General features: G+C 39.5%; 1 protein-coding gene across 1 annotated transcript in view; it reads right to left on the bottom strand.

Annotated features, from left to right (window-relative positions):
• The window catches only part of STK17A (serine/threonine kinase 17a), a 28,598-nt gene extending 16,116 nt beyond the window's left edge, over positions 1-12,482 (bottom strand). The window contains exons 1-2 of the mRNA XM_010581803.1: positions 12,278-12,482; positions 3,952-4,164 (exon numbers count right to left, since the gene is read on the bottom strand). Coding sequence (XP_010580105.1) covers positions 3,952-4,164; positions 12,278-12,462 — 398 coding nt within the window. The 5' untranslated portion in view covers positions 12,463-12,482. The remainder of the gene's footprint in view (positions 1-3,951; positions 4,165-12,277) is intronic.
• Between the last annotated feature and the right edge of the window lie 6 nt (positions 12,483-12,488).

The following is a 12,488-nucleotide window of genomic DNA, read 5'->3' as shown; positions in this document are numbered from 1 at the left end:
GATAAGGAAGTATTTAAGAGCACAACTTTTTGAAATCCAGTGTTACTTTGAATGCATTATTTCTCTAGTGCAAGTTCCCTTAGCTAGGTGTATGAAAAATCGTGAGACAGAAGAATTCTTTCCAAACTTAAAAGCTACGGCAACCAGAATTCTTTAGCCATTTTAATTTGTTTGTGAAAGTACTGTTGTGCTATTAATTTCTCTATAGTTTCAAGTGGAATCCAACTGCTTTTCATCAATTAAAAGCATGCTAACATTTTATTACTGCTTATCAGCATAAATGAGCTAAAAGTAATTTGGAAGTCTGGAGCATTAATCTTTGTTACAATTATGTTGACTTTAAATTCAATGGAGACTGCTTATCTTCCTTTGAAACATATCTTAACAATGCACTGGATGGAATTCAGCATCCTACTTCTTTCAAGTGCACTTACAATACAGTTACATAGTCATTTAGCATATCATTAGAACAAACCTATTTCACTGCATCTGAAAAAATCGAACATTCCCCCAGCTTTAATGCATCGGACATTAAGATAGTCTCCTGAAAGACTCAGACGTACAAATCCTCAGAGTACAGATATGTAGATAACAAGTTCCTAGAATACACTTGATTTCAAACGCTGAGTGAGACCATATACAGTCTGCAAGGGCCAAAAATCTTGAATCTTACACTCTGTCAAAAGCCTTTCTTGAAAGGGTTATCTCTGGAAGATAAACGGAAACTCATCTGCTTTCTGTACACAGAGCTTGTATTACAAGAAGATCACACCAAGGTGGTCGTAATGCTATCAACAAAGGTTCACATTCACTACTGCTGACAGTCATACCCTCCTTTCCTTGGCTAAGCATACCATTAGACAGTAAGCAAGTGAATTTACTGAGAATTTTTCCAGTATAAGGCTATCATAACATACCAATGTCCCCAAAGCCTAAGAAAACTGTAAATCCATATCTGATGAGAGGACATACGGGAAGAGAAGCATCCACATGCATTAAGTTGTAGATACTGTTCTTTTAAGTTCTTGGTTCTCAGACAAACGCTTTTTTTTTCCTTAACCTGTCCAATCAGGCAGCCCAAGAACCCAATGAAATGCAAATAAAAGGTAGCTAACACCATTTGAGAAGTCTTTCCCTAAAACTTTTTGAAGAGCTCCAGTCTTGATTTGAGACTGCCATCTAGAACAGCTTTGCCAATTACTCCAATAAACAAGAGCAGCACAGTTATTTCTGATTACAGTGGTTTTGCTTCAAGTTCTACCTGTTGAATCCTACGCCAAATGAAGTGTTTCCTGCCAGCAGACTCTTACTTTAACCAGTCACACCTCCAGTAAGTAGGTCAATCAGTAATGACCAAGACAATACAAGTAGTAACATTATCCAGGTCCAAATAACTATAGGTGAAAAAAGCACTTAATCCAGCATATCAAATAAACCCTGAATATGTCTTCAAGATGATAAAGACAACTTTTTTCTCTTTTAAAGTAAGCATAACACAAGTTTACTATATCTACACAAGACCCTGGCAGGTAATTACTCAGTTGAGAAGCTCTTAAAAAATTACTGAATGGCTTAGATTTTGAAGTTACACATACAGGTTTCTGTAATGTTCAACACACTAATGACCCACTATCAGCTATCCCCTCCATAGATGTATAAGCATATGAACACTGAGAAAACCCTCCAGTTCTTAAGCATCAGATGTTCTGTTGCTCTTTCTTTCAGAGGAAACTGGAAAAAGCCAAGTACATTGCATACAACTATTGAGGCCCAAAGTTATCAGATTTGCTTTTTTCCTCTTATATCTGATGTGTTATGTTTCCCAGACTGTAGCTCTACATTTTCAGTGAAAGTGCAGTTTTCTTTTTAATTAATTCCATTTTCACTGAAATACAGAAACATGACTGACCCACAGATTAATTCCAGGCTTTACATACTATCTCTTCAGACTTACCCCTTCAACTCCTGTTTAAATCCTCTGGTTGAGGTCTTGTAACAAACAAAAGTCAGAGACTGTTGTCAGGGTGGATGCAGACAGCCACCAATTTGCTACCCTACAGCTGAAGCCAACACTGTAATGCATCATTGCCTCTCCCTGCTCAGAACTTAATATTAACAGTTAGTGGCCAATTTTAAGTTTGTTTTCTGTCAAAAATTTATACTGCTTGAAAGACAACCCTCCATGTAACATTAATACTTCTCTTCATGAAGGCAAAGGACTAGGTACCCCCCTCAGCCCTTTTGACAGATTCAACATCAAGACAAGAAACTTTAAAACCTTAGCAGACAAAGTTAGTGGCCAACAATTAAGGTTTGTTTTTCTTCTTCCCAAGATAAAGATCGGCTACACAGACCATCAAGCTTAATAGAAACTGAAATGCCCTAGAAAAGCTTGCAGTCTAGATATGTTCTTTAATCCTCTGCATACAGAATGTCAGAAATCTACTAACATTCATACCTGTTTTGTTGCAACATGTCTCTGGAACATGCTGACATTAAATAAGCATCCAGACATATTTGCTGAAGTCAGGGAAAGACTATTTTTGTAACTTACAACTTTAACAGCTATTTATCTGAAACAAGGTATGACTGATGCATATAAAAACAATAATGTTGCTAATTACTGAACAACCTAGTTTATACTTTGGATTAAAAATGTTTTGCAATTCTAAGAGAATTGAGTTCTAAAAGAAAACTAGCAATTTTGCATTAAAATGAACACAAAAATCCATTGCTCATATCAAGCTTTGGATTCTACTACTTGTGTTATATCCCTATGGGATCCAGAAATTTAAAGTGTATTCTAGTTAGATCTGTGCTTCTAGTATTTAAAGCATGTATTTATGAGTCTCCAATAACAGCAGTTAAAACTCCAGAAGCTGTCACACCTTTGCATTATAACAGATACTCGACTATTTCATAAATCATGAATTCCATAAGGGTACAATGAAGTTGAAAAATAATGTATTCTAGAAGGAAGTTTGCCTTAGCAGTCATGGTTTCATTCCATTTCATTGAACTTTAAAAGATACAGTTTCTTTTGAATTCTAAACAAGATCAGATTGGGACACAAGATTTCTTACCATTTCTTTTGTTATCAAGCAAGAAAAGAGCTGCACAAACTAGATTTATCTTTGCAGACAGGTTAAGTCACTTCTGAACTATCAAGCCTCACTGTTCCTCTCCTGATAATTTAAAATCTGTAGAGCCTGAACATAATCTTAACAGAGTTCAATAGCAACAAGCATTTGGCTACCTCTTGGAACCTAGATGTTAAATCTAAAGCCACTGGCATATTAGATGAACAGTCACAACAGCTGCATAAACACCCATCTGGACAAACTCAAGGGGGGAAAAAACCCCCACACAGACAAATGTAGATTTCACAAGTTAAACGTCATTTGAAAGAAATTATTCTAGGTCTGAATCCTCCTACTCTTTTTCTTCCCCCAAAAGATAATGATTTAGAGAGCTTTTCTTGCAGATCATAGAGGGGTTTGATACTTTCTTTTTAACAATGACATCGCTTTCAATACCTCTTTCATAACTGGTAAAAAAACCAGATTTCACCCCATCTTTGTCACTGTCAATGAAATAAACTTCAGTTTTTGAACAGATACTCATTGCTTCTTTCCTGTTCCTCTTTTGCAAGAAGGGAGTGTACACAGTTCATATTTCACTAAAGATTTTTTTAACTACATAAATTATAATTCAGCTTTCAATGACACTACATAATTGGAGAAATTTATTATAATCTGCAGTAGTTACAAGACTGCACATAACTTCTTGCAATACTGATTTTCTTAACGATTCTTTTTTGAACTCAAGTAAGTGTAACAGGCAAGCAATAAAATCTTTTCACATTATTCATACTGATACATGGTATTTTTACATTATTAGTTTTAAGCAAATACTGCAGAAAGTTATTCAGGAATTATTACTAGTACTTACTATTCCAGGACTAAAATCATCTCTGTTGCAGTTTCATAAACTTCATGCAAGTTAATGACCCAAAGGTTGCATTGTGCCAGCTCAAGGACGGCAATTTCATGGATTATTTCCATCCGACAGTCTTGGCCCTTTCTTCTTTTTCTCATGAATTTTGCTGCAAACTCTCTTTCAGTATCTTTCTGGATACACTTCTTCACCACTGCAAATTTTCCCCTGAAATTAAAGAAGAATTTTTAAATTAAGTCCCTTAGTGACAAGTTTAGTATTGCCCTTATAAATTAACATTTCATGAAACTTGAACTAAATCTCTATTAATGGAAACATTTGAAATATGTTCCAAATTTAGAAAGATGCCTTGCTGAGTGATAATCCCTACACTTAAACGTTAGGAACACTACAATCCAGAATGTAATTTAACTTCCCTGAAAAATAAGGAATTAAAAACCCCTATCAATTCAAGGAACCTGGATTTCAAAAATACAGAATAAACAAGCTGTGCTTGTTTGCAAGATTAAGTTATTCTCCAACCTTTCATTAAAAAGGCTGGCAAACCCAAAGTGTACACACTGGCAATTTATGCTTTCTATGACTATGTCACAATAACCCAGTTATTGTTTTCTAAAGTATCCCATCATATTCAAGGCAACAGCAAACACCACTCTTACTAAATAACTGTTCAAAATCCTGCTCCATTTGCCATGCAATATCCAGATTCTGCTCTGCATTTTCAAAGATGGCACTTTGTATCTTCACTATGATATGTGTCAACTGCTAACAGCCAGAATTTTTTTTTTCCTTTAACAGTTCTCACAATCCCTTATTCTTAGTCCCACTGTAAAAGTAAGGAACATGGATGATTTTAAAAAAAATTAAGCAGCTTGGCCAACATAAAGCTTTCTAACAAAATTTTTGCAACAGTGATAACTTGAATACACACTGAGCAGAACTGAGCTTAGTGCTTAACCCACGTTAATGAGCGTCATTTCTGACAAAACACACAACCGATGAGTTACACCAAGCCAGCAGGCTAGCTAAAACCACACTGCAGCACTTACGTCAGAAGACTTCCCCCACAGCATTTTGGACTGAAGTGTCTGCTCTCAACTTCTTGCAATAGAGTCTCACGCCACCTACTCCACTCCATTCCATTCATATAGTACTGATTTTTAGACTGAAAAGGTCTATTAATTAATATCCATCATCTAATGCAATGATGAATTCTCATACTTGGAAGTATAGCAGTCTTTTTAGTTCTTACCATACGGGTATAATGTTCATCAAAACTACCTTTTTTATTTATATATAAAAATTTTCTTACAAAGCTGCAGGAATAGCTTGGAGATCTTTATTTTTGTTCTTAACTTATTGTAGGGTTGCTGAGACCAAACTAGGAGTCCTCATCTGGCTTGGAATACAATTACATGGGTTTTGCCTCTCCTATCTCCAAGCTGAAGTTCACAGAATTAACTACTTCAGCTCACGTGAAAGTTTTCACTCTCACAGCTCCCAACCTATTGGCAGACTGCTATCCATGAAATGTAATTGCTAAAAGAAATGTGGTCAGCTTGCTCTTAACAGGCATTTGTTTCAAAATTACCCAGTCTAAATGAATTAAGTCAAATAAGCACCCACAAAGTGGGTATTTGCTAGGCAATCTTACTAAAATAATCGGACTTCTAACCACTGATACAGCCACAGTAATTCCGCTAAGAATAGTATTTTGTATAAGCACACATTATCTACAGCACAATATGTATTAAGGCTAGACCAGAGCACAGCCCAGATATCTGTAAAGGCAGACAAAGAGTAAGAATATGCTTTCAGTGTCTTGAATCCAATTTTGGGGGAGAAAGTTCTTAATTGCTAATATGTACGTTAAGATAAATTTTCCTTTGCAAATGCATGAAAATAGTATTACAGGATTTTGTAGCACTAGGAAGGTGTGGTCAAAAGATCACTATAAAATGCATTAATCACTATAGAGTTACCACAGAACACCACAGGAGGAATAGACACCTAAACCCCAAATAAAGCCTAACAACCTGCTAGGTGTCTGGTACGCATCTACCAAAAACCACGCTGGAAGAAATAACAAATGTGTACAGTAGAGACAGCTCATCAGGAAACATAGGAATGTGCTAACAATGCTACCAATCCCCAAAATACTGCCAGGACAGTGTTTCTTTTGGGTAGATTTCTAGGAAGTTTGTGACATTAGTATTGCAGCTAAAAGTATAAACATCCCTCCAGTACTGCAATCCTGACCACACAGAGAGCAACCTTCCTTACGCAGCCAGTGAAAAGGATTTTAAGTTATTCCAAACGAAGACATGTATCTGTATGATTCATGTACAACAAAAAGCTATGCATTTATTGAAAGTGTTAAAATTCTTGACATTTTTAGCACCAAAACCAAAAACAGCACAAGAAAAAAAACCCTAGCAACTGTGCTGGTAAGAAAAATCCCAACAGATAAAAATAAATTGAGAGACTAACAGATAAGCCCTTTAACAGCAAGTTATTCTAATACCTGGTAGATACTAAGCCTTTATACCAAAAACCTAGACTCCTGGGTTCAGCCTTCTCTGTTTTTCTTAAATAGTCTCTGAATGCACAGTTTCCTTCCAGCTGAATGTCACCTTAGCACAGAATCAAAAGCTTTTAATTCTAGCACCGGTGAAGGACCTAGAGAAAGTAATTTAGAAAAGTTTGAAATCTCTATAATACAGCTTTCAAGAACACAGTGTTGTTTTGCATTATGCACAAAATCTATCTGGAAGCAAGTTAATTAGGCTAATGAGTACCAACGTTGCCGATTCATCGCACATTAGTCACTATGGAAATAAAACAGTATTCATGGGGCAGCAAGAAACAGCAAGAGCCACCACGTGTGTGGCCACCCATGTCCTGTGTGGCTGAGCTGGCCAGAAGCCTGACAGGTGATGTAATTAAAAGGACAGGTTACACAGGAGTTCAGCCAGCTGACAAATACTAATTCTTAGTTGTTTAAGACCAAGAACCCTGCCCAGATTCTTTACAGTTATACCTATAATTAGAGCTATTATAACGACTGCCTGTAGAACTCATCTTTTCTGAATACAATCCCCCAAAAGATCCAACTTGACAAACCTGTTGTTTACAGCTAATAGAACTAATTACTGTGCAGCAATCTAGATTCATGCCTGAGACAATTTCAGAGCGAAGATCCAAAGATACCATCTGCTGAATGGTTAAGCCAAAAGATAAATTTGTAAAGAATTTCTTTTTTGATAGAGACAGAATAGTAGATGATACAGATACAAACAAGCTTTCCCATTAAGTACACATTTCATATGCTTCAACTTTGCTTTTCTTAAAATCCTGCTTTTCAGAACTCCTTATGAAAAAAACTATTAGTGAAAATAACATTAGATCAGAGCATTGCTAGTTTAGCTGTATGGAGAAGAGCTAGCAGCAAGAACGCTGCATTGAAAGAAGAACAATTTTGAGAGGAAATACTTAATGTGCATTTCCAAAGTTAAAAACTGACCACCAGTCATCCAAACACAAACAAAAATGCTTTGAAGGGAGACATGAATAGGAACCTAGAAGTAGTTCTCAGTCCTCACAAAAGTCTCATTCAAGAATTATGATTTAAGATAAATCATATCTGATCACAAAGCAGCTCAATGTCATCTTTTCAGTTTGCCAACAGAATTAGCATTGTTTCATCTAGCATACGTTATGGCTTAAAGCAAAAGCCTCAAATCACAAATCAAATGTCAAATCAGATAAGCTGGAACATTTATGTCACACCAGTTAATTTTGGCTGTCGTAGGCTCAGAACAGAGAACTAACCTTACTTTAACAGTTATTTTTAAAGTGACCTATAAAACCTTGTCACTGTAACAAATGCAGGAGTAACAGCAATTCCTGTGAAGATATTTACTTCTTATAAAGTTCAGATGACTTTTCCGAGATCCACAAAACTGTACGCAATTTATTACATAACTCATATCAAACATTTTTTCTGAAGTGTGGGGTTTTTTTCCCCCTACAATTTTTTATTTCCAAACAGCAAGGTGTGGGGATTCCATTTCTGATGTTTGTGAATGATTTACTCACATAAATTTATTCTCAAGTGGTGGAACCAACTACCTGCAACTAACTCTTCATTTTCACCTCTTTTCCACTTTCACTTAGCTCCTCAACTGTTTCACCCTAGCCGTGCTACTGCAGAGCGCAGCTGAGGACAGAAGTATAACAGCATATACATTCTTACTGGTGTGCAAAATTGTACCAGTGTCATGTACCACTAAGATATACGTTACTGAAAGCTACCTGAGAAATAAGCAAGTTCATGCCAGAGTTTGCAGGGCGGGGGTGTGGAAATCAAGACATGGATTATCTGCACATGAAACTACGATCAGGTCACTAGTCAGAAACAAAGAATATTTCCTTATTATTCTGTTCAGTCTCCTCAGATGATTAAAATACTTGTTATTCTTAGCTGTGGGTGGAGAATGAGCTTGTCTGCTTTAACAAAAAACTGGGAATGAGGAGAATCAACTGAATTGCACTTGACATACATTTACATGTATGCGCTGCATGCATTTCGCTAGCAGAAGATTGCTTATTTCAGGGCAATCATTTAAGGTGACTGCTACCTTCCAGTGAGAAGAAAGCAAGGCCAGTCATTTATGCCTTCCTCCAACCCAGCTCTAGCATCAGAAGTATTATTTTCTGTACACAAATAATGATTTCCAATATGTACATAGCTTGTTTTACATTAAAACAAAAATGCAATAGTCCCTCAATGAGCTGAAGAATTAACTAATAGTCTAGTAATATTTTGTGTGCAATTAGGAGTTTTTTGTTGAGGAAAAAGGAGCAAAGCAACCAAATACAATTATACTAGTCTCTTTAAAGAAGCTCTAGGTAATACAAATTATATTGTTCCCCATTTTACAGTACAATTATGGCTTAAGCACAGATGGTAAGCGGAAGAAGAGTTAAGCAATTGGTGTCTTGTCCTCTTGCAAAGGTTACCCTACTTTAACCTAACTCAAGCTAGCACTGTCTGAAAACACTTAAGTCTGAGTGAGTTGATGAGAAGTGTCACCCTTAAAACATCCATCAGAGGTAAGTTTGATTTTAAACATCATGCAGATGAAGACTTGTGTGAGAATGTTCTGATTTTGGGACAGTAAAATTAATAAGGCTGTGAAGACTAGCCCAAATTTTCATTTATTAGAACATTTCATTAAAAACCCCTGGCATTTCCATGCCATCCTAAGCAACTTAAAATAATTTCCTTTCCAGAGTAGTCATTATAACCACGTTTTTGGTATTTTTCATAAATTAACCTGGTTTTCCTAGCAGCTGTATTTTGATAGACTTGCAAATGCTTATCAACTACTGAACGAGGCAGCAGCCTTTTGGAGCACATATACTTTACATTCTCAAAGCAGCTTTTCCCCCCATAAGCAGAACTACTGAAGCCTGCCCCTCCAGTGACATTGTGATCAAGTTCCTCCCAGGATCATCTATGACTTCCAGCAATACTTCTCCCAGGACTTTCGCTGCCTGACATGCCACCAGGGGCCAACAGCCCCAGTACCTCCCTTCCCTGCATTGCTAGAACTGCAACACCTTAACATTTTCCCACATTACCCCCTCTTCCCAACTCCTCCACACACAGGTGACAAGGGAACAGAGGTCCCAAATGCCATGCGAATTCAACATACATATGTTGACTAACTGGATCAGAGGCCAAAGAGCACACAAACCCTCTGAGTTCATGCAGCACCCCCGCTCTCAGCAAAGGTGCTAAATCTATTTTATTTTCTCTCCCCGCTGTCGGTTTTAAACACAATTCATATGAATGCTGTTATTCTCAAAGCCTCTATCTAAAGTTCAGCTTTTAAATTGTTTCCCTAATTCTGGGAAATGGGATAGATGAATATTGAGTGTATAAACATTTTTTGTTAGCCAATTCAGCTACCCGATTAGAATTAAAATAGACTATGTTGTGTGCACAAGGACTGCTTTTCACCCGAGACAAAAACCTGTCACACCTGGGTGGTAATTTGTCCAAGTCCTTTGTAGAGACTTACACACTTTATGAACAGATAAGAGTGAAACAATTTCTGCTAAGTATACATTATCAATGAAATGACAGACAGTTACAAGTGGCAGAGAGACTTTACCACCTACGCTTTGTCACAACGAGTTAGCAAAAAATTGTCTTTAATGGGAGTACTTGAGCCGAAGTATCCACTTTTTTTAAAATCAAAATGTAGTAAAAAAATAAGCATTCAAAGTTGAATAAAAAACCAAGCACATACAAATGTATAGATTTCTGTACTCTAAGAGAAGATAGTGAAAACATTTGTGAAGTTGAAGAGAGAAAAAGGTAGTCTGAACCAAAATACATGCAACTGTTGTACAAAAACAAGACAAACACTTCAAACAGTTACTTAACTAATTTTAACATAACTACAGGTGCAAAATCACAACCTTCATGTGAAGGTCATCTTTAAATGTAGCTGTGGTCAGAAATGACTCCACACTAAAAACCATGCTGAGATTTACTTGTTTAAACTGCAGACTCAGCTTTGCTGTAGTACTTAATTCTTGTTCAAAGTGTAAAGCCAATCACTTCAGCTGTACTTTTGTGTGCCAGAAGGAAGCTTCTCTAGTCTATTTTCCAATTAGGCCAAAAAATGTCACCCAGCTCTAAGAAAAGCTCTCACTCCATGGCAGAACCGCAAAATATTTTCTGAAAAGTCATCTGATCTTCAAATAAAAAACCCCCGAGCAGCAGGGATACCAGGTCATCCTGTGCTACAACTGCTCCTATGCCTTCCTGATTGTTGCTTAGAATTTAGGCTGTTTTGTGGCCTGCATTTAGTTAGCTTCAGTTTCCAGGCCCTGGACATTGTGGTCACATCACGGTTAAAAAAAAAGCCTTCTCACTTTATGGGATGTTTCTTCCACCTGCTTCCCATGAGAATGCTTTAGGCCACTATGTTTAAACAGGTATTATTCTATTAGTACATCAGAGGTACTAAGCGAGTGTTAAGCTGACACCTAGGCAACCTAAAAATTTGTTGGAGGGACTTACAGCAGCTAGATTTGCTTTGAAACCCTTCTTTCCTCTTTACCTCCAAAGGGGTTGTTTTTGCTGCTGTGTGAACTGAGCTACAAAGCCAGCATAACTTGCAAAAGAACATAAACTGAGGAGTGTATCTTGCCATATATCCTGTGGTATTTCATCTAGTCTTTTTTTTTTCTGAATACTCTTTAGATTAAGCACATGTAATTGTGAGTAAGAATACTGTCATTCTTTTTACAAGAAGTGACAGAATTTCAGACAAAAATATGGGTTTAGTGGTGCTGAAATCCCATATATATAGTTTCTGAGATGCAGAAGCCTTCCAATGAGACCTTCTACCTCAATCCTTACTTGCTCTCAGTCAGGTGTTGAAATTATACCTTCAAACCAAACCTTACATGCGGAATCACTTTCAAAACCAAGGTTTTTTTAACCAGCTTTTTAATTCTTTGAGAAGTTCCACCATTAGATTATTCTCAAGCACATGCTACCGCAAACCAGCCTCCTCTAGACTTGTTTTTCCCCATGTCACAGCTTACAAAGCTCAAGGGAAAAAGAAAACCCCAAACAAACGGGCAGATTTCCGTCTCCGGTGGAAAACTGGAGGAATACTCCCTACTCCACACCGGCTCCCAGGGAAGGGCGCAGGATCTCCCCAGCCAGGTTCCCAAGGCTGAGGACGACTCGTTCGCTGGAAGGAGGGACAGGCAGCCGCGGCCAGCAGCAGCTGGGGTACAGCTGCGCTGACAGCTGCCTCCCAGCACCCCTTCCAGCCCAGCGCGACGGGCACGTCCCCGGAGCCGACCCACAGCGGGGCGAGGCCAGCGAAGGGGTGCCACTAAAGGCGGCTCTCGCACGGGGCAGCCACCCCCCCCGCGCTCCCCGCTCCCAGCCCGTTCAGCTCCCCCGGAGCGGCAGAGGAAGGGGCGGCAGGTGAAACCGCCCGCTGCCTGCCTGCCTGCCTGACTACCTGCCTGGCGGCGACTCGCTGCGGCGGGCAGCGAGAGGGGAGACGCGGCGCGGAGGGAAGGCGCCCGCTTGGCCCCCAGCCCCGCCGCGGGCGGCCGAGCGGCAGGCTCCGCCGCGGGCACATGCCCTGCGCCCGGCGCTTGGGGAGAGCCGAGCCGAGCCGGGACAGGGGACACGGGACACCTCCTGTCACCTCCGCGGGAGCACCCCCAGCCCGGGGACGGGGCGGCAGCGCCAGCCGCGCCAGCCGCCCCCGCTCACCTGCCGAGCTCCCTGCCGGGGCTGAGGCTGTACCGCTGCTGGAAGGGCTCGGTGCGGATGGGCGTGCGGATCTCCGTCAGGAAGCCGCCTCGCCGCCGGCCTCGGCCGGGAGCGGGCTGGGGCGGCGGCGGCGGCGGCCGGTCATCGCGGGAGCGGCTGGGTGGCGGCTTCTCCTCGGGGCTCATGGCTTCTCCCTCAGCCGGGGGACGCC

Source organism: Haliaeetus leucocephalus, unplaced genomic scaffold (genome assembly GCF_000737465.1).
Source record: "Haliaeetus leucocephalus isolate CR32 unplaced genomic scaffold, Haliaeetus_leucocephalus-4.0 Scaffold808, whole genome shotgun sequence".
In the NCBI taxonomy this organism is placed as follows: Eukaryota; Metazoa; Chordata; class Aves; order Accipitriformes; family Accipitridae; genus Haliaeetus; species Haliaeetus leucocephalus.
This window is presented reverse-complemented; position numbering and strand designations above follow the sequence as displayed.